General features: G+C 36.8%; 1 protein-coding gene across 1 annotated transcript in view; it reads left to right on the top strand.

Moving 5' to 3' along the window:
* Positions 1 to 18,763, top strand: part of COL14A1 (collagen type XIV alpha 1 chain) — a 116,450-nt gene that overhangs the window by 77,091 nt on the left and 20,596 nt on the right. Inside the window, exons 30-40 of the mRNA XM_018074480.2 lie at positions 232 to 270; positions 482 to 620; positions 3,472 to 3,614; positions 4,460 to 4,569; positions 6,258 to 6,416; positions 10,283 to 10,360; positions 10,631 to 10,717; positions 15,457 to 15,510; positions 15,912 to 16,007; positions 17,248 to 17,301; positions 17,753 to 17,806. Coding sequence (XP_017929969.2) covers positions 232 to 270; positions 482 to 620; positions 3,472 to 3,614; positions 4,460 to 4,569; positions 6,258 to 6,416; positions 10,283 to 10,360; positions 10,631 to 10,717; positions 15,457 to 15,510; positions 15,912 to 16,007; positions 17,248 to 17,301; positions 17,753 to 17,806 — 1,013 coding nt within the window. The remainder of the gene's footprint in view (positions 1 to 231; positions 271 to 481; positions 621 to 3,471; positions 3,615 to 4,459; positions 4,570 to 6,257; positions 6,417 to 10,282; positions 10,361 to 10,630; positions 10,718 to 15,456; positions 15,511 to 15,911; positions 16,008 to 17,247; positions 17,302 to 17,752; positions 17,807 to 18,763) is intronic.

Here is an 18,763-nt window from a genome sequence, read left to right as displayed (position 1 = left end):
TGGAACACATAGTAATGTACCCCTTAATATCTTTGCTGCAACCCTTGTGGATCCCGAGGAGTATCAACTGAATGGAGTGGTAAGGTGGCCAGGTTTGCATGCCCTTCTGAAACAGCATCTCCTTTTGCTGCTGTTGGGGATGGAGTACTCGGTATAGGGCTGAGTGAATCATTGTTCTGACCCAGTGGGACATCTCTTGTATCCTTAAATATATTTTTTCTTCTTTTCCAGCCTGCCCATTGGTAGTTAAAGATGGCAATAATTTTGCAGGTACAGTATTTTTGTGTTAATTTTTGTTTCTGATTTATGGAATCATTTTTATTATGTGATTTTCACAATATTAGGCAATAAATTTCCCTTCACGCTAACAGGTATTAAACGGTTGGTGAATGAAACTCTTTGATACAACTGGCTTTGTCTTTTTTTGTTTACTGTAATGCAGCATTAATTTAAATTAATAAAATGTTTTGATACCTTCCAGGATTTAAAATGATGGAAATGTTTGGTTTGGTTGAAAAGGAGTTTTCCGCTGTGGAAGGGGTTTCAATGGAACCTGGTACATTTAATGTTTACCCATGTTACAGACTGCACAAGGATGCCCTGGTGTCACAGCCTACCAAGTATGTATTAACATGTAAATACTCACAAAAAACATGAAAATAATTTTCCAGTGCAGTCAATTATTCATTTCAGGGACTAGTATTTTTAAGTCAGAAGAGCAGAGGCACTAGTATATAGTATATGTTATACTGATGAGTAGGAAGAGTGTCTGGTGTCTTGAGTCCTCAATCAGTTTAATTCAAAAACAACTGTAGGTAAAAGTATGTAAGCCCACTGGCTACTCTGGGTTTTCCACATAAACCAGTTTCAGGCTTGTGCCAGCACCCACCAGTCTCATGCAGGCATAGGTCTGGGAAGATTCCAGTGTGTATTACTTTGTGAAAGACGCCTCTGGAATGCAGGCTGAAGTCTCATGAAGTTCAGAATATCTTTGAAGTGGGGGTCAGAATGAGAACCTTCTTTAGCTGTCCTTGGTCACTTTTACTTCAGTCTGTGTCCATTCACTGGTTACAAAGGAAGATTATCCCTTTATGCTGAAGTGAGTCTGTGTGAACTCCATCTAGTACCTTCCTGGGAGGAGCCACATATTTCAGTCACAAGGACTGTATCATAGGAGAGTTAAGGCAATGAGGAATCCTCCCATTTAACTTTTACAGTCTTTCCTCAGAGAGGAAGTGATGGAAACTCTTTATTTCTTCGATGGACAGTGTGTATGTTTGATATGGTTTGAAGCTGGCTCCCTGCCAAGTCTCCAAATCTCACCACAAGAAGTCCCCCCCCCTAGACCTCAGGGAGAAGAGGAAAAAAAAAACCAAGAGAACCGAAACGAGAGAGAGACAGCTAAAGCAATATATCTAAATATATTTACACTTATGTTACAGTTATATACAATTGAAATATATATACAATTTCAAAAGGGAAAGGGAAGGGGGAAGGGAAAAAGGAGCACAAACAAAATAAAATATACACGATCAATAACCCAAGATCTAGCAACTAAAAGAATTAGCAAAAGAATATCTTACTACTCTCCTTGGGACAACAGAAAGTCGCGCTGGAACGATCACCGGCAACCTCCGTGTCCCAAGGTCGGCAAGGCCTTACCAGGCCTCGCTCCCCAGCATGACAGACTCAACAGCAGGGAACCTGCACCTCCAAGGTTGCTGGAAGGAAAGAGGGCCGAAGGCCTCTCCTCCTTTCTTCTCATAGCCTGGCTTACGTAAAAATCGTAGGGAATACTGGGTAAATCTGGGCACTTCCTTGGTTACAGACTGGTCACCAAGGAAGACCCAGACTAAACTACCACAATGTTGTTTCGTTCCTCTCAGTCCAGTCCCTCACTTCTTATTAAGTGGCACCTGAGAAAAGCAGTGGCTCTGTGGATTACACATGGGAAGATGTAACAAGTATTCTTTAGCTGAGATAAATAAGAAAAAAAAACAGCAGGAAATGACATTGAAGGTTTATATTAGATATCATATCAGTCTTTTTGTGTCCCAGTTGGAGCTGTACTTCCTGGGGCTCTTTCATGTTCTTCATGTTTTGTTTCCCTCTGGGCCTAGATGGACTGAGATGTCAAGGGATTAGCATTTCTCACTTCTTTTTCCCTTTCTGCTTCTTTCTAATTGGATCTGCTGCATTTATATGCTATTCTCTAGCTGCCACCCCAGCCCAGTCTTACTGCTTCATAGGCTTTCACTCCTTTTCATGGTTCAGAGAACACCTTTCTCTTGATGATCTGCAGGTATGTCTGAATAATACCACTTGGCTTTGTTGTCTCATTTATGCACTGAATGTCGTTAATGTTATTCTCCTTTTTGAGCTCTGAATCCCCAAACCTTGTGTTTGACCCACCTTGCTTATTGAATTGTCTTTTATTCATGTACAGTGGACACACTGTAAGGCTTTTTTCTTTTACCTGTTGATATCCCTCTCTTTCTCTATGCAAAGTGGGCAGTGTAATATCACTTTTGATCATCTACTGACACTGTGCAGAATATATTGATTATATATCACATCTGTCTCCCTTTTCAACATGATTCATATCTGTACATCTTATATGTGCCAGAAGCACTTTAGAAGGAATGGGATGTATTTAGGGAAAAGAAACTGTTTAAATAACTTCTTCAGGCTTCTTTCAGATCCCTTTACTATGATTTTAAGAAATCAGACTAATTAACATTTTAAAATACAGTCAGTTGTCTCAGACACTTGTCCAAACATCCCACTATGGGATTTGACAAGAAAAGGTTAAATTAATTTGGAAGTACTAAATAACAAATTTTTGGAAATGACATAAAATAACATACTTCTTTTATATCATAAGTTTCTTCTCTCTTCTGAAAAAATTCTAGGAAACCAGATTGTATTTCTGTATGTGATCTGTTTTGACTTCACTTTCCGATGTATTGGCTTCGAAATGTATAAATTCTGTTCCCCATATTTTATAAAGCTTCCTATAACAGTGTGTCACTCCTAATTTTAATCCATTTGAAACAGTTTAATGACAAGACATGTCTATTGAGATTGGTCTTCCAAGCAATTTCTGTTTTCATTGTCTGTTGAATCAGACAGGTGCAAAGGTCTTACTGTTTTTTAAAAGCTTTTAATATTATTAATTTTAGCTTTATTTCCAACCGAGCTCTGATTTCATCTTCAAATTAAAAAAAATGTTAATAATTAAGGACAATTTTGTAAATTTTAAGGGAAACTATAACTTCTCCTTTCTTCATAAGTATTCTTTTAGTAGTTGTCAAGTTGAGTAGATTTTGTAAACACTTATTCATATCACTTCTCAGTCTTGATTTCTAAAGAAATATACAGAGTAATAAAAAGCATGTCAAGTGAACATATGATAAGTAAATCATCAGATTTAATGTTGTTTCAGTTTAAAAGACACTATTTCTTTTACAGGTATTTGCATCCTGAAGGTCTCCCTTCTGATTACACCATCACGTTTCTCTTTCGTATACTCCCTGACACACCTCAGGAGCCCTTTGCTCTTTGGGAGATTTTAAATGAAGGATATGAACCACTGGTTGGAGTTATTTTAGATAGTACGTATTTTGTGTTTTATTAGTGACTTTAACTGTACAAATTATTCATTCTGTGACTAGATTTATTTTTGCCAATGTTTCAATCTGCTGCAAGAAAAACGACCTGAATCCGGAAGGTGTTGGTCTCTAATGCCTGGTTTTTAGATTCAATTTAACTGAGTTGAATTTGGAGTTAGAGTCAAATTTTGAGTTAACTGCTTTAAACTGCGGCGAACGATACTGAAATCCAAAGAGCTGTACTAGATGTAATTTGATGTGAGGTACTAATTTGCTTTTAAAAATTCCAGTGCTCTGAATCTGATTCTAATTGAATCTATCTTGATATATGCCAGTGGTACACGAAGTACACACAGAGGGAGTGCAGTCTGGTAGATAGCAGACAGTCATGAACCCTTGCTGGCTCTTCATTTCTATTTGATTTGACTTCAACAACTGTAAAACAGGGTTTATAATTCAGAGGGTTTTCATATTTACTATTGAAAAGATGAAGATACTCTGATAGCTGTTCTTCATAGCTGCCAGTATGTCACCTTGAAATAGGTGGGAATTAAGCATTTAGCTGGCTTGAGGATGTGTTTTTCTTGTGCAAGTCCTGCAAAGAATTAGTAGGACCAGGTAGACATGGGTGAGGTAGATAAACAACTACTGTCCTGTCCTTCTTGTCAAATCAGGAGACAGCATTGCTCTGATACAACTTGTTACTTCCAGGTCAGTATATCACTTATGAATGTGTTCTACTGTCATTTGAGCTGTCATCTTTGGTCTGCTTTGTTAAATGCAAAATTGACTCTTTCAAGTCTTGTATAGGCCTTTAACCCAGAGCCCTTAATTTCTGTCTCACACAGATGGTGGTAAAACACTGACTTTCTTTAACTATGACTACAAAGGAGATTTTCAAACTGTGACTTTTGAAGGTCCTGAAATAAGGAAGATGTTTTATGGGAGTTTTCATAAGGTTAGTATTTGTAATAGGGAAAAAACCCCACTCTGAATAAAGTTTTGGGAGTTTTTCATGTTTTGAAATCATCTTTCATGAGATCAACTGGTGCCAAAAGAAGTGTATTTTGCATCCTGTACCTTACTATTGTAAATCTCTTTGCAATATTGGATTAACATAAAGCAAATCATAGTTTTTATCATGAAGCTGATGTGTTCAATTTTCATCTCATGCCTTGTGCCTGAACTTTAGAGTTCATTTAAAAACACCTGCCTTGAAAAGTAATTTAGAAATAAATTGGCATTTCCTTTTAAGATTTGGTTTCTCAGTATCATTCAAAATAAAAAAGTCCAGCAAAAAAAAATATCCTTTTTCCATTAGTTATATTTTTTAAAAATATTTTAAGGGCTATGCCATATTTAACTTTTCTTGGCTGCTAGAGGACTTGTAATGTTCTTTCTGAAAGCAGGTGAAGTAGTGTTGGGATTGTAGCATGTATTTGTTGTGAAGGGTGCTTTTGTTGTTCTCTTTTATTCCCGATGTTTGTCTCTTTCCGAAACAAAAACAAAACAAAAAAACCAACCAAACAAAAAAACCCAACAAAAAATAAAAAAAAGGGACTGTGAATTAAGGTCATAGTATTTACAGAGCTTAGCTTTTCTGTACTTCCTTTTCAGTCAATAGAGCAAGAAAGGGAAGGTAGGTCAGAGCTGGTGTAAAATTCTGACTTTTAATTTGTGGTTTGGAGGAATATATGAGGCTCTAGGAAATTCTCCTCTTAAGCATTTTTCTGATGTTCAAATGATGATTTTTGCAAACACGTTTGAAAGGTGCAAACAAGGCAGATTTATAGTAACTTTTCAGTTATTTAGTTACAGCTGAGCCTGGAGCAAAGCAGGACTCCTTCGTGGCATTTGATCCTTGGGCTCCAATCTACTCATAGTGTACTGTTATAGGGAAGATGCTACATTTCTACCAGCAGTTCATCTGGTCTCCTCCTACCCTAACCCCATCCCCAAATTGTTCTTTCCTTTGCTTAACTGAGAGATTGCTCATGACAGGACTCTCTGCTGGGAGTGGCTTTGCTCAGCAGAAGGGACCACCGAGTGTGATCAAGGCAGAAGGAAGGTACTTGGTCACTGTGTTCTTCTTTCTGTACTGCATTTGGTGTGATTTGATTTTTTCAGTGTAAAAACTTCACTAAGACAACTTTTGCTGCATGGTAAAATTGACAAACTAAATTTTACTGTTCATTTTTGGCTTATGCAAGTGGCTGGCTATAAAGGATGTCTTGGTGAAATCCAGTGCTTGATAGCAGGATCATACAAAGTCCAGGAATTATTACTGACCACATAAATCAAGAGTTCTGTGGGATCTGAGTTGTATATGAACATTGTGTAGATCTTTTGTTGGGGATAAATTATTTTCTTACTGAATAAATTCCATAAATTGACAATTTTTATGCAGCTATTTCATAAGTAGAAAAATTAACTAAATTCCTCAAACAGATTAAAATCAAAGACTAATTCAGGTTGGAAGGGACCTCTAGAGGTCATCTAGGTTATTTGCTATGGATGATTGTATGAGTTTCATTAGCAAGCATGGAGTTAGGATCTCATTTCAAAAAAGTGCCCCCTTTTCCCAGGAAAGAACACATATATCCCATGTGCTCCTTTGTATGTTAAAGCATCTTTTCTTTTGCTTAGCTGCATGTTGTTATCAGCAAGACTACAGCCAAGATAATTATTGACTGCAAACAAGTGAGTGAGAAGACCATTAATGCAGCAGGGAATATTAGTTCTGATGGCATAGAAGTGCTGGGGAGAATGGTGAGATCCAGAGGACCGAGAGACAACTCTGCACCAGTGAGTAGAACAATAACAATTCTTTAAAACATTTAAAATATCCTAAAGAAAACTGTTTGGGATCTTTGCAGTTAGTTTTAATTTGAAGACAAGTGAACTCAAATTTTAAATAGTAAAGTTTCAGCATTTCAGAAATTCTGCAGAAGTCTGCAATAGTTGTCACTTTGGGCAAAATCCATTTTTGATTATTTTAATAAATGAAATCACGGGATCATCATTGTTCAGACGTTGTTCTCAAACACATATGTAAACACAGTTGATATGTTTAGATATGACTTGTGTTTCAGATTTCATTACGTAGAGTAATACAATATATAACTCCTTTGCCTGGAATAATTTAAACTTTGTTTTGAGTGATAACTATTCCCCATGTCTCTTATCCCCTCTTACTCTCTGTTTGTCCCCTAGCTCAGTGTCTGTTCAATTAAATAATTGAACTGGTTTAGCACAGACAGTCCCCAAAAGCAAAAGCTCTCATCTTAGCATATCTAGCTCTTATATAATATAAAAAAATTTAAATGTGAAAGATATCCCCCAAAAATTTAAGTACTCTTTCATTCCTCTGAAATTGTTCTCCTAGAAGCAGTAATTGATTATTCTGTTTGCATGACAACCAATGAGAGTCTTTCTATTTTGTTTCAGATGTCTTAAAGAAGATTTGTTTGGGGTTTTTGACTTTTTCATTGTGTGATACTGTTCGCTAATTTTCTTTGAACTTTCTTGACCCTAGAATGAGGTTAACAGAGAATATGAACCTTGAACTCAAGGCTTGATTTGAATAGGAATGAGGTTTCAAAACTGTATTTACTTGTTAATATATGAAAATACTCTTGTTTAGTAAAAAATAAGCCTTCAGAATATATTTCTGTACAAAAAAAAAAAGTGCTTTTAACCTTCAAACTTACGGATAATAGTTATGTGAAGCCTGTAAAGACAATTACATAGAGAAACCCTTGTAGTCACATTCCAATAGAAACAGAAAAGGGCAGACTTAGGAAATCTTGGAATTAGAGAAGGCTTTGTAAAGAAGTGGAAAGAAATGGTGTCTTTTGTTAGAACCTAAGAATCTATAAAAGAAAAGTCAGACTGCCCACTCACTGAAAAATTTGATTTTGTTCAAATGAACTGTAAAACTCATGTAAGACTAAAAATATGTAGCTGAGGATGAAAATTCTTTATAGTAGTGTTCAGCTCTCTTTGGGTATTACCAAATTACAAGCAAATCAAGAAAGCACCCAAGTACCATTCTTTAAAGTCTCCATTCTGCACAGTTTATTCATATTGAGTAGGACTTGTGTGAATGGTCACTTTTAAGGCACAGATGAGTTGGTTTCCTAGTCCAAATATTGAAGGACATCAAAGGACTCTAGTAGGAGGCAGGATGGAGATTCTTCTCACAACAAGTAAACTTCTTAGTTTTAGAGATACTTATTACATAAAGTAAAAACAAGCAGACAGTTATTTTGGAATAAAATTGTAGATGTTTTGTTCTAACTGTATTCACGTGTTTAGCATTGTTGGAATGGTTTTTAGAGTATTTTTTAATTAAATTAATATAGTGCAATCACCTGAATTTTGCCAAACATTTCAATTTTGAGGGAATGTAATTGTACTAGAGTTTTTTTCCCAATTATGCATATGGTGTGCAACAGTAAAATGAACATGCAGAAATAGAGATAGATAAGACAGAAAGGGCATTAGACTAAAAGTACCTAACCCTTTTAACATTCCTGAATAGTGAAGCTTCTCTGGATTAGACATTCCAGCTAGCCAGAGCAATGAAACCTGACTGTGACATGCAGCAAGTAATGTTTTTTATTCCTTCAGTGAGATTTAATGAAAAGTTAAAAAAGTAATGCCTAGTGCGGTCTGCTGTTGAAAAATCTTTGCAGAGCTGTAGCTTTGTTAGATGATGATAGGTAGACTTTTCCATCTCATTTTACTGATTCTGCTCAGAGGGCTGGATATTTAGAAAGCAAAATCACTATGAATACAGAGAATTATAAATAAATGTTTAACACTAGCAAAGAAAGCTTTGTTTTGTTGTTTAGCTTGAGTCAGAGCAACCCACATAATATTTTTAAATAAGAATACCATGTCATTCAACATTTGGTTAGTGAATACGGCAATTCAGAAAATGCCTGTTTGCTCTTTAATTTACAACAACATATTTTATCTCTATGGATCTCTAGATTGTCTAGTCCAGAGAAAATGAATGCATATACACGCCTATGTAGGACTGTATAAATTTAGCTAGTACTGTCAGCCTTCCATTGTTCAGGATAACAGAATAGCTTGAGATGGACTGGGTTGTGGGAAAAAATGGCAATACGACTTCAGTTCTGAACCCAAGCTGCTTTCTGCACAACCAGCTCATGTGTTGCTGCACCCCTTTCTGGGATGTCTTATTTGCTTAAGTGCAGTATCATGCAAATGCCCAGGGTCATTCTGAGTCCCCGAACAGTGTCTTCATGCATGTTCACAAGCTAAGGAATCCTGGAATGGGTAGCTTAGAGATGTATAGCAAAGAGGGAGGCATCTTAAGTGGCTCCACATGAGGCCAGCTTGCATTTGACATAGGCAGGGACACAGACTTGCTGGACTCAGAGTGGATCTCTGTGGACCCAAACCAAGGGTCCAAAAGCTGCCTTCATGCTGCACTTCAGCTGTCTGAGGTGTTTAGCATGGACCCAGCTCGTGTGAGTATGCATCTACAAACCAGCTAATCCACTGTAAGGTGAAGAAAATGTCTATTTATGTGAAAGTATGCCTTTATTCAAAATACAGTAATTGACCTATATAAGAAAAAGAATGAGACGAAAGCAAAGGTGCACATATGTAGGTCATTTAAACAGATTTGAAAATAATACGGTTTTAAGAAATCTTTAAATTCATTCCTCTCTTCTGGTCTTAAAATAATGCCACTGAAAATAATAATGGGAGCAAAACCAGAGTTCTATCTCTAGCAGCTCCTCAAATTTTTTAACATGTGGGGTTAATTTAATGGGATGTTCTGTTCCATTCTCCTCTGTATTCAATATGCACATAAACAAGGCATGGAAAAAGAATAGAAATAGTAACAGAAGCTTCATCTCTCTAGACCACTTTATTGAGTCAAGGCTGTAAAGGAGACAATTGGTCTTACCATTGAGCCCTATTTAGTATATTGTTTCTGAGTATCTAACAGCCACTATTTTTAGCAAATATGTGTGTTCTTGTAGATTAAATTCTTGTCCAAACCATGTTCCCAGACCTGTGATGGGAATTTTCTGTCTAATGTTGTCACTTTTCACCATCATTAAACTATTGTTGCCTGGGGATAATAAGGACAGGAGAGGGCATATTCTAAAGTAAAATTAAACTGGAGAAAACTATAAATATTATCTGTGGCTCAGCTCCAGTGTAAGTAATAGGCTATAGGAGACCTTGTCGCAGATAAAATCTGATCAGCTGACCGGTGGGTTAAGAGGAATTACTCAGTTTTGAGAAGCTGAGCTCTCTTTTGCCTGACTCTTGATGCCTCCTTTGCTATATAAAAAGTACTGGGAGGCAACATTGTGCAAAATCAGAAATTTAATCAAGGAGTGGGGGATAATCCAACAAGTGCAGCATTTAACCTTGAACAGCTTGCTCAATTCATGTAGTATCTGATAGCTCAGATGACTTGCTTAGAATACACATTTGGTTAAAAGCAGTGGATTTACCATTTAAGTGACGTATTTGTGGCTTGCTCCTCAAAGTCAATAGTCTCTCTTCTGTCTAATCTGAGTGCTTTAAATAAAGATGGCTTTGCTTGCTGATAGCTTCATTCTGCACTGCTCTTACACCTAACAGTCATTTTGTACATCACCCTTGTTTTGAAACAGCTGCAGTTACAGATGTTTGACATTGTTTGTGCTACCTCATGGGCCAATCGAGACAAATGCTGTGAGCTTCCTGGCTTGGTAAGAAATCTCTTCCAATAACTGTAGAATTTACCTTTTACTTTCCCCTTTATTGAGTAAATGTTTTAGTTGAAATGGATGGTTAAGTGTTTTCAAAACAAGTCCAAGTCTGCTTGGATTATGTGTCCTATTGAAAGTCAAGGACATATATGTTTCTAAATCAAGTAGGTGCTTTTGAGGCATCCACACAGTACTTTGTCTTAGATTCATAAAATCCCTAACTTCTAAAGTTTTTGACATCATTCTTCTCCTATCTTAATTTTTCCTTAGAGAGATGAGGAAAACTGCCCTGCCCTTCCTCATGCTTGTTCCTGTTCAGAAGCCAATAAGGGTCCTCTTGGACCTCCTGGACCACCGGTAAGGTTTTATTCAGGTTTTTAGTGAACTGTACTAAATAGTCCCCTGGCCACCTTTATTCCAAAACATGTATTGCCCATGTAAAACTAATAAGGTTAAATTAGGGTTTTAAGTGTTTGTGAAGAGATAGAATTATATTCAATTTATAGCAAAGATGTCAAGTATTAGGCTGTAAAAAACCTTCTACATAGTCAGTCAGTCAAATTTTTAATGGTTTAATCAAGACCTGAAGCAGCTGTGGTATTCTTCAGACCTTGCACTCTGTTACCTGTCTGTAGCATTAGTAGATACGTCATAGTTAGTGCCATTTGTTTTCTAAATTTTAATCACTTTCTGTCTGTCTACTATAATATATATGTATTAAATGTAGTTTGGAGTTTACCTTTTGAAATGCTCAGCTTACAGTATCTTATGAATTAAAGATATGGGGTATGACAATGCCACTTGTATGGTATGTGATGAAAGAAGACTTTTCTGTGTTAAAAGCCCTAGGTAAGTACAGTATTGATTGGAAAGCACAACTGTAAGTGTAGGTTCTTCTGAGACCTCCTAGAGGCGGAGAGGTACCCAAAAGCCCTGAAGGGGAGAGAGGATGAAATGATCTGCTTTGGTGAAAGCTGAACTAAAATTTTTTCCAGCTTGCCAGTGAATGATGAAATGCACACTGGCACAACTTTTACCTTTACTTTCTGATGTTCTTTTAATAGCACTCATTAAGTTTTTACTGTGTAAATGTTAAGTGTGTATCTAAGTTCCTTGCATAACCAGTGGAACTAGATAGTCTCTTCTAGAAGCCAGTTATTTCACTTTCCTTCCATCTCAGTGTAGGATCTTTGAAATATGGAATAAATCTCCTTTCTTGGAAACTTGTGGAAACTCAGTGTATAAGACATAGAGATACAGGTCACTAAATTTTGAGAACTCAATCTCACATTCCAGGCTTGATTTTTATAATTTTAGAAAAGTTGCAGCCTCTGTTTACAGTGGCCTGTTATTGGTTTGATTTAACAAGAATCTTAACTGGGATAGAATGATCATGTGGTTTCTTTTTTTACAACTAGGTTGTTAACTCTGATTGGCATCTTAGGGCTGCCTGCTAAGTTAGTTTGAGATGAGGCTCTCCTATGAAAGGTTTGAGCTGCGTGTTTCTCTGCTCATACTGAGTCCTGTGTCTTCCAAGATCATGTTTTGAAACAAAAGAGCCAGTGAGGAATGCAAAGGAAAATGCTTCTGAAAATGTTAAAGTACACTGATTACATGAGATACATGGTTAACAACAAAATTAACTTGCACATAAGACATTCATGTTGTTGATCCTAGCAGGCATTAATCCTACTAACAACTCAGAGGTTAGTCTTTCTGCAAGAATGGTTCTTCAACCTCTGGTACAAAAACCTGGAAAGGAATTCAGGAGAAAATTCACTGAAGAGATGTGTCTTGAACAAGGAGAAATTGTTCTGTTCCCCTATTTAAATATAGGTTATAAATCAAGTAGGGATTAAAGTTTTAATTTTTGTATTTTAGCATCCAATTTGTGTTCTTTGACAAAGACAGATAGTTCACATAAAAATGTCACTGAAATTGAGTAGTTTGACCACATTTCACAGTAAAATGAAAACTGTTTGAAAATTATTTGACTGGAAGGATGTGTATTGCTATAGTTCAAAAGATATATGAATCAGGAATTGCTAAGGCTTAACCCAGCAGTAAAATAATGTACTTCTATGTATTACATTTAGGATTAACAATGTTTTGAATAGCATAGTGCCATGCAAGAGGAGGCTTAAAGTCAAGCAGAAAAATCACTGCCAAGGCAGGCAGTCTGTGATTTTGGAACTCAGTGTGTTTGAAGTGATGTTTTTTTGCCAGACAGTTAGATGGCATAGCTCTGGGAAAAAAAAAGAAGTACAAGGCCTAAGAAAAAGCAGAGCAAAGGAATAAAGTCAGCGTTCATCTCTGTGCCAACCAAAAGTCAGAAAGTCACATGTGCTATGTCTGGTCAATAGTGCTCCAAGTTGTTAAAATGTCATGTGACTTTTCTCTAAGCCAAGGATTTTTCTGTTTAAGAGATCAGGATTCTACCATGTAGCCAGTTTTAGACATTAGGCTAAAGAGACTCCAAAGAAAAGGCTTCCATTTGTTTGGGATAGTAACTCTGGAAAGATTTTCTAGGCTTTTAGTAAACGGGTCATTTTGGGTAAGACAAAGTATTGTTTAGAGTTAATATTATCTGGCAATTTTCATGATGGGATACTGTTTTTATGGCTTCATCTTTGCCAGAATTTGATCCTGCTGTCTGAAATTCCTGACACAAAGTAAAAATAAGATATCACACAAAATCAATGCCTGCATTTATAAGGAGTGCTGCAGAACTGAAGAAGGTGAAATAAACAAAAATATTGGAGGATTGCAGAAGTTTAATTGCAAGAAACAGCATTCAGTGCTTCACAGGTTTTGACTATTAAAGAGGAATAAGGAGGTGTCTTGATAACAGTTGATTAAGGCTGTTTCTGGGGGAAAGCACTGACTATTAAAAAGTTATTCAAAATAAGGGAAAAAGGCATAACAGGAATTTTTGGCTAGAAGAAGAAATGGCAGAAGAAATGAAAAATTTGAAATTAGTCACACAAGCTTAGTAGTGCTGGGAAATAACCACCAATACAAGTTTATGAGAAAACTGAGGGGGGCTATTCTGATATTTTCATCTTAAATAAATGCTTTTCTGGAACTTGTACTTTTACCAAGCAAAGGCTGCTGGGTTCAGCACATGGCTAAATGTATCAACCTCAGCATGGGTCTCAAAGTGTATGATTTAATGTCTCAGCATCAGGCTGGTTTTAAGTATATATTCTTAGTAAAAATGCAGTCTCTTTCTGAGAACAAAATGTGAGAAAACTCTGTGGTTTTGTTTATGTTAAAAAGTTGCAGTTATTGTTCTGAGGAATTTTTAATCTCAGAGAGAGTAGTCTCAAGAGAAAGGCAGAGGGAGGAGAAAGGACGGAGGGAGCTACTGGGCTGGAATGTAGAAATACAAGTATCTGGAATTTTGGAACTGGCAATTGAGATGTGGTTCCGTGGAAGAATGGGATAAGATTTTAAGGTTTGGAGCTGGCTATGGTGGAATGGGTAGTGGCCATAGACCTGTGGGATGGAGGCAATAAGACTGAGGAAGCTGAGAGGGGCAGTGGAAAACTGCTCTGTGATGACACATATGAAGACCATGTCATGATACCTTTATTGAAGAGCAAGAGTGCTCTAACATTTCCAAACATTTCTGTTATTTGCATTCCTATTTAAAGTCTCATAGATACTACATGTTTTTGTGTCTTTAATTTAACTGCTGTTATTGTTGTAAGTACTTATTGTAGCCTCTATAGAATGCTATTCAGTTATGGTGTGTAGTTGTACAAGATCCTTTTTGAGTACAAAGAAGGGCAGAATACCTGTAAAGCTTATATTCCAATAGGTTAAGCAATATGTTCAGGTGGGAGAAGAGGGGGAAATTGATATGAAAAAAAGTGAAAAAAAAATTTATGCTGTCCTAGAACAGAAAGCACACGCAGCATATTTTTGCGAAACACGTTCATGGCAGCCATCCATAGATATATGCTACTCCAGTGTCTCAGATGATACTAATAAAAAAGGCAACAGTTGGTTAATAAATTGTGAACAGATGTAAGCATTACTGAAAAAAGCAAAAAAGAGAAAAATGACCAAAAGAGCATTTTACCTAAGAGTAGCTCTGAATTAAACCATGGTAGATCTAGTAAATTCTAGAGTTGTCCTTGCTGAAAAGTATTCTGGAGTCATTAGAATCAAAGAATTATAGAACTGTTTAGGTTGGAAAAGACCTTTAAGATGTATGAGTCCAGCACTGCCAAGTCCACCAGTAAACTAAGTGTCACACCTACATATCTTTTAAATACCCCCAGGGATGGTGACTCCAGCACTTCCCTGGACAATCTGTTCCAATTCTTCACAACCCTCTCCATGAAGAAATTTTTCCTAATATCTAATCTGTGCCTCCCCTGGTGCCGCTTGAGGTCATTTCCTCTTACTCTGTCACTTGTTACCTGGCTACAACCTCCTTTCAGGCAGAGTGTGATAAGGTTCCCCCTGAACTTCCTTTTCTCCAGGCTAAACAAACCCAGCTCTCTCAGTTGCTCCTCTTAAGACTTGTGCTCCAGACCCTTCACCAGCTCCATTGCCCTCTTCTGGACCTACTTCAACCCCTCAATGTCCTTGTAGTGAGGGGCCCAGAACTGAACCCAGGATGTGAGGTGCGGCCTCACCTGTGCCAAATACAGGGGGATAATCGCTGCCCCAGTCCTGCTGGCCACACTGTTTCTGATATAAGCCAGAATGCTCTTGGCCTTCCTGGAAACTCAACCTTTGACAATACAATTTCACTGAGAACAGACATATGTGCAGGAGGTTTCAGCAACTGGAAGCCGTGACCACATTTCCATCCGTATTGTAGCTTTCAGTGTTATTTTGATGCTTACGTGGTGTGCATTCTTGGCTCTAGAAAGCAGTCACATCTGTGTTTAAATCTGTTCCTGTGCATGGCCATACTCAAGTATGTTCTCAGTTTAATTACCCCAGTGGAGGGATAGCGACAGGATATTTACTGATTCTTGAATGCTGATTTAGGAACAGGAAAAAACCTGTTTGGGCTTCTCTGGATTTCGTTTTTGAGAGTTTCGGTTTTCAGTGACTGCTGTGCTTTTGCTTCACAGGGTGGTCCAGGTGTCAGAGGTGCCAAAGGTCATCGCGGTGATCCAGGTCCAAAGGTACTTTGTACAGCACTCTACATTTGATAGATGTACAGGTTCTTGCTTTATCTTTGCTGCATGTAAGCCTTGAAATTAATTCCAGATTGTCTCTGGTGTTGTTGAGGAAAAAACATAGTGAAATACCATTGGCGTTTGGTCTGGCTCTTTTCATAACAATTGCCTGTCCTGTTTGTTCCTTGATAAAATATAAAATTTAGAATTCTGCTTTCACCACATAAATAATCATTTTTTTTAGTATTTATAAAGGACCCAGGCAGTTTTAAATTGAACCCTAACTGCTCAATCACATATTAACTCATATTTCAGATATTTTTGAGTCTATTGGTATTTAATTCTTCAAACAGAAGCTGCCTTTGTCCATATGATAAGAGTTTAACTTATGTCCTGTGCTACTTTAGGGACCAGATGGACCTCGAGGTGAAATTGGTGTTCCTGGACCGCAAGGACCTCCAGGACCACAAGGACCCAGTGGGCTTTCTATTCAAGGGCCTCCAGTGAGACTTAAAAAAATCAATAGGCTTCTTTCCTGTGATGTTTAAAACAGCAAATAGACTAGACTGAAATAGCTTTTAGTGTTGTGATCAGAATCTGAATTTCAGCATTTGAGGTGAAATCACAGATGTGGGTTTGACCTGTAGTGAATGTGGGTTCAATGCCAACATTTCTGGCTTTTTATTTGATCTGAACTTTTGGTCAGCTGAAAGTATGTGATCACAGGTTCAATATGACCTGGGTATTAGCATCCAAACCTGAAGACAAGTGAAAAAAAATTGCAGTGGAGGTTGTAACATGACACCAAACCAAAGTGTTAATATTTTATCTTTTTCTGGTTGGGGTATTGCTCATTGCAGATCAGTTCTAACTTGACAGGTATACCCAAGCAAGAGCACCATATTCTCTGCCAAAATTAAGTAATAATGTTCATTTCATTACAAAGTCTGTCATCAGAGGAGGTGATTAGACCTGGAGTTTGAAATGTTGTTGTGAAATAAGTTGCAGAATTTCATCATAAAGAAACATTGGTAGAACATTGGTAGCACTTATCTTGTTTCATATACTTCTCAGTAGATGGGGACACACAAGCCTTGAAATGTAGTAGATACAGATCTTTTTCTGCAAGATTTTTTTTCAAATTTACTACATTGTAATCCACTTTCTTCTTTTTATCCAGTCTGCATGGTACTGCTGTACAATATAATGACTTACCAAAACTGTATATTCTTGATGATGCTGTCATCAGAGAATAATACAGAATACTTTAATTATAAGAATATTTATTTCTGAGAGAAATTGTTTCTATATAAAATTTCATTGAAGTTACTTTATTATGTAGCAACGTATATTTTTTTGTCATGCATATGTAATGTAGAAACATGTCTATTTTCCATAGAAAACCCTTGGTTTCGTCATTGTAGGAAATACTTCTGAGGCCTGAAGTGAAACAGATTCCTTTGAAGAGAAAATAGCTACCTTTTTTTTTTTTTTGAACATAATGGCTATAATTTTGTCAGGTTAATTCTGAATTCTTTTAAAATGAATTTTATTTTCTGTATTTTTAAATTCTTCATTTGCAGTTTTGTAAACAAAAGTCTGTATGTTTGCTTTCAGTAGGAAAAATAGTCTTTTTTTTTATTGGTTGCTTGGTTATTTTTTTCACAAGAAAATGAAAGGAACTATTAAAAATAGAAAAGTAACCATATATTTGGTTTACTATGTGTGATTCTTGATTTGCAGGGGCCACCAGGTGAAAAGGGAGAGAAGGGAGATCTTGGTTTTCCTGGCCTGCAGGTATTCCCTAAGTTATTGTCTAACCTGTCTCTTACTAAGCTTGAATGTTGAATTGACATCACTGTGAGTTTAGGGCATGTATTCCAAATTGCTGAGAAATGTGGTGTTGGGGTGAATTGAACAGAGCTTTAGAAACTGAAGGAATACAGGGTATGGTGGTGTGCAGTGACCAATTCATCTGGGGCCTGAGGAACTGGTTATTTTCTTGTTTAACACTGAAATCAGGTCTCTTTAGGCTCAAAGCCTGTGCATTTTAACAATGTCTGTTTACCCATCTCATTTCACAGAAATACCTTCTTTACTGAATCTTTTATGACCCCACCCATTATTGAACCTAGTTCCATTTATCCAAAACATTTATCCAAAAGCATGTCATACAGTTTCACTGGAAAATGATTTAGTTGGATTCTGTTAATTTGAACTCAACTTGCTTTCCCTTGATCATGCTTAGGGTGTTCCAGGAGCATCAGGTTCACCCGGAAGAGATGGAACTCAAGGTCAAAGGGTAAGGTTTTACATGTTTTACGTGTTTTATTTCCATTCTGTAATGGGTATGTTTCCCAGTGTGGTTGATATATCCTAATTTATGTCACCTTTATCATCTCTGCCAGTCAGCACAGCAGTCAGAGGCAGGGTGGATATTCTTCCATCTGCTGGATGAGGGTTGAGAAATACTAGACTAGTGACCGGAACCATCCACAATGGCTGTGCTTAATGCATTTGATAGAAGTAGATGTCTCATGTTCAGCACTGCTAATTAGTCTCTTTGCTTATATGTTTAAAATTAGGTGGTTGTTAAATGGTACATAATTAGTATGCAATTCAGTGCAATGATGTAAGTTAGCTTTCTAGCTAATAATTGAGTAACAGAGACAACAACAAGGAAATTCAATATTAGAATTTAGAACAATACCTGTAGAAACTGTTGACAGGAGGAAAAGGGGAAGGTGAAGAATAATACCAAAATTTACTCAACCTTATTCTGTTTCTTGTAAAGGAACTGAAGATACTTACAGTCTGCCTAGGAAGCAATAAAAAAAAAAATCATATTCATTTGTGCAGTTAAATATTTAAGTCCTCCTCCTTGTCTCCTTGAAGAGACTCTTTTTTCATTATTAGTCAGGCACTGGAAGATTTTTGTTAGCATAGTACTAGGTTTCTGTCTACAGCAGAAGTTCATTATTAAATATGACTTTTCAGTTTCATTTGAACAAGATTTACATATTCATGATCCTTTTTTGGAGTATGTTAATGTAACTTGAACTTCAGAGAAATCTGGACCTTCTTTGATTTTCTGGCATTACTTTTAGACCTTGTTATAAAAAACCTCATCCCTGTAGCAAAATGTGTATTTGAACTCTCTATTATGAATTTAAACATTGGCATATCTTTATGTCTAGAAGTAAATCCACTGAAGTTACTGTGGAATTTGGATGATACATAGATATGCTTTTTTCTCTAA

This window comes from Manacus vitellinus, unplaced genomic scaffold (genome assembly GCF_001715985.3).
Source record: "Manacus vitellinus isolate BGI_N305 unplaced genomic scaffold, ASM171598v3 scaffold_1_pilon, whole genome shotgun sequence".
Taxonomy (NCBI): Eukaryota; Metazoa; Chordata; class Aves; order Passeriformes; family Pipridae; genus Manacus; species Manacus vitellinus.
This window is presented reverse-complemented; position numbering and strand designations above follow the sequence as displayed.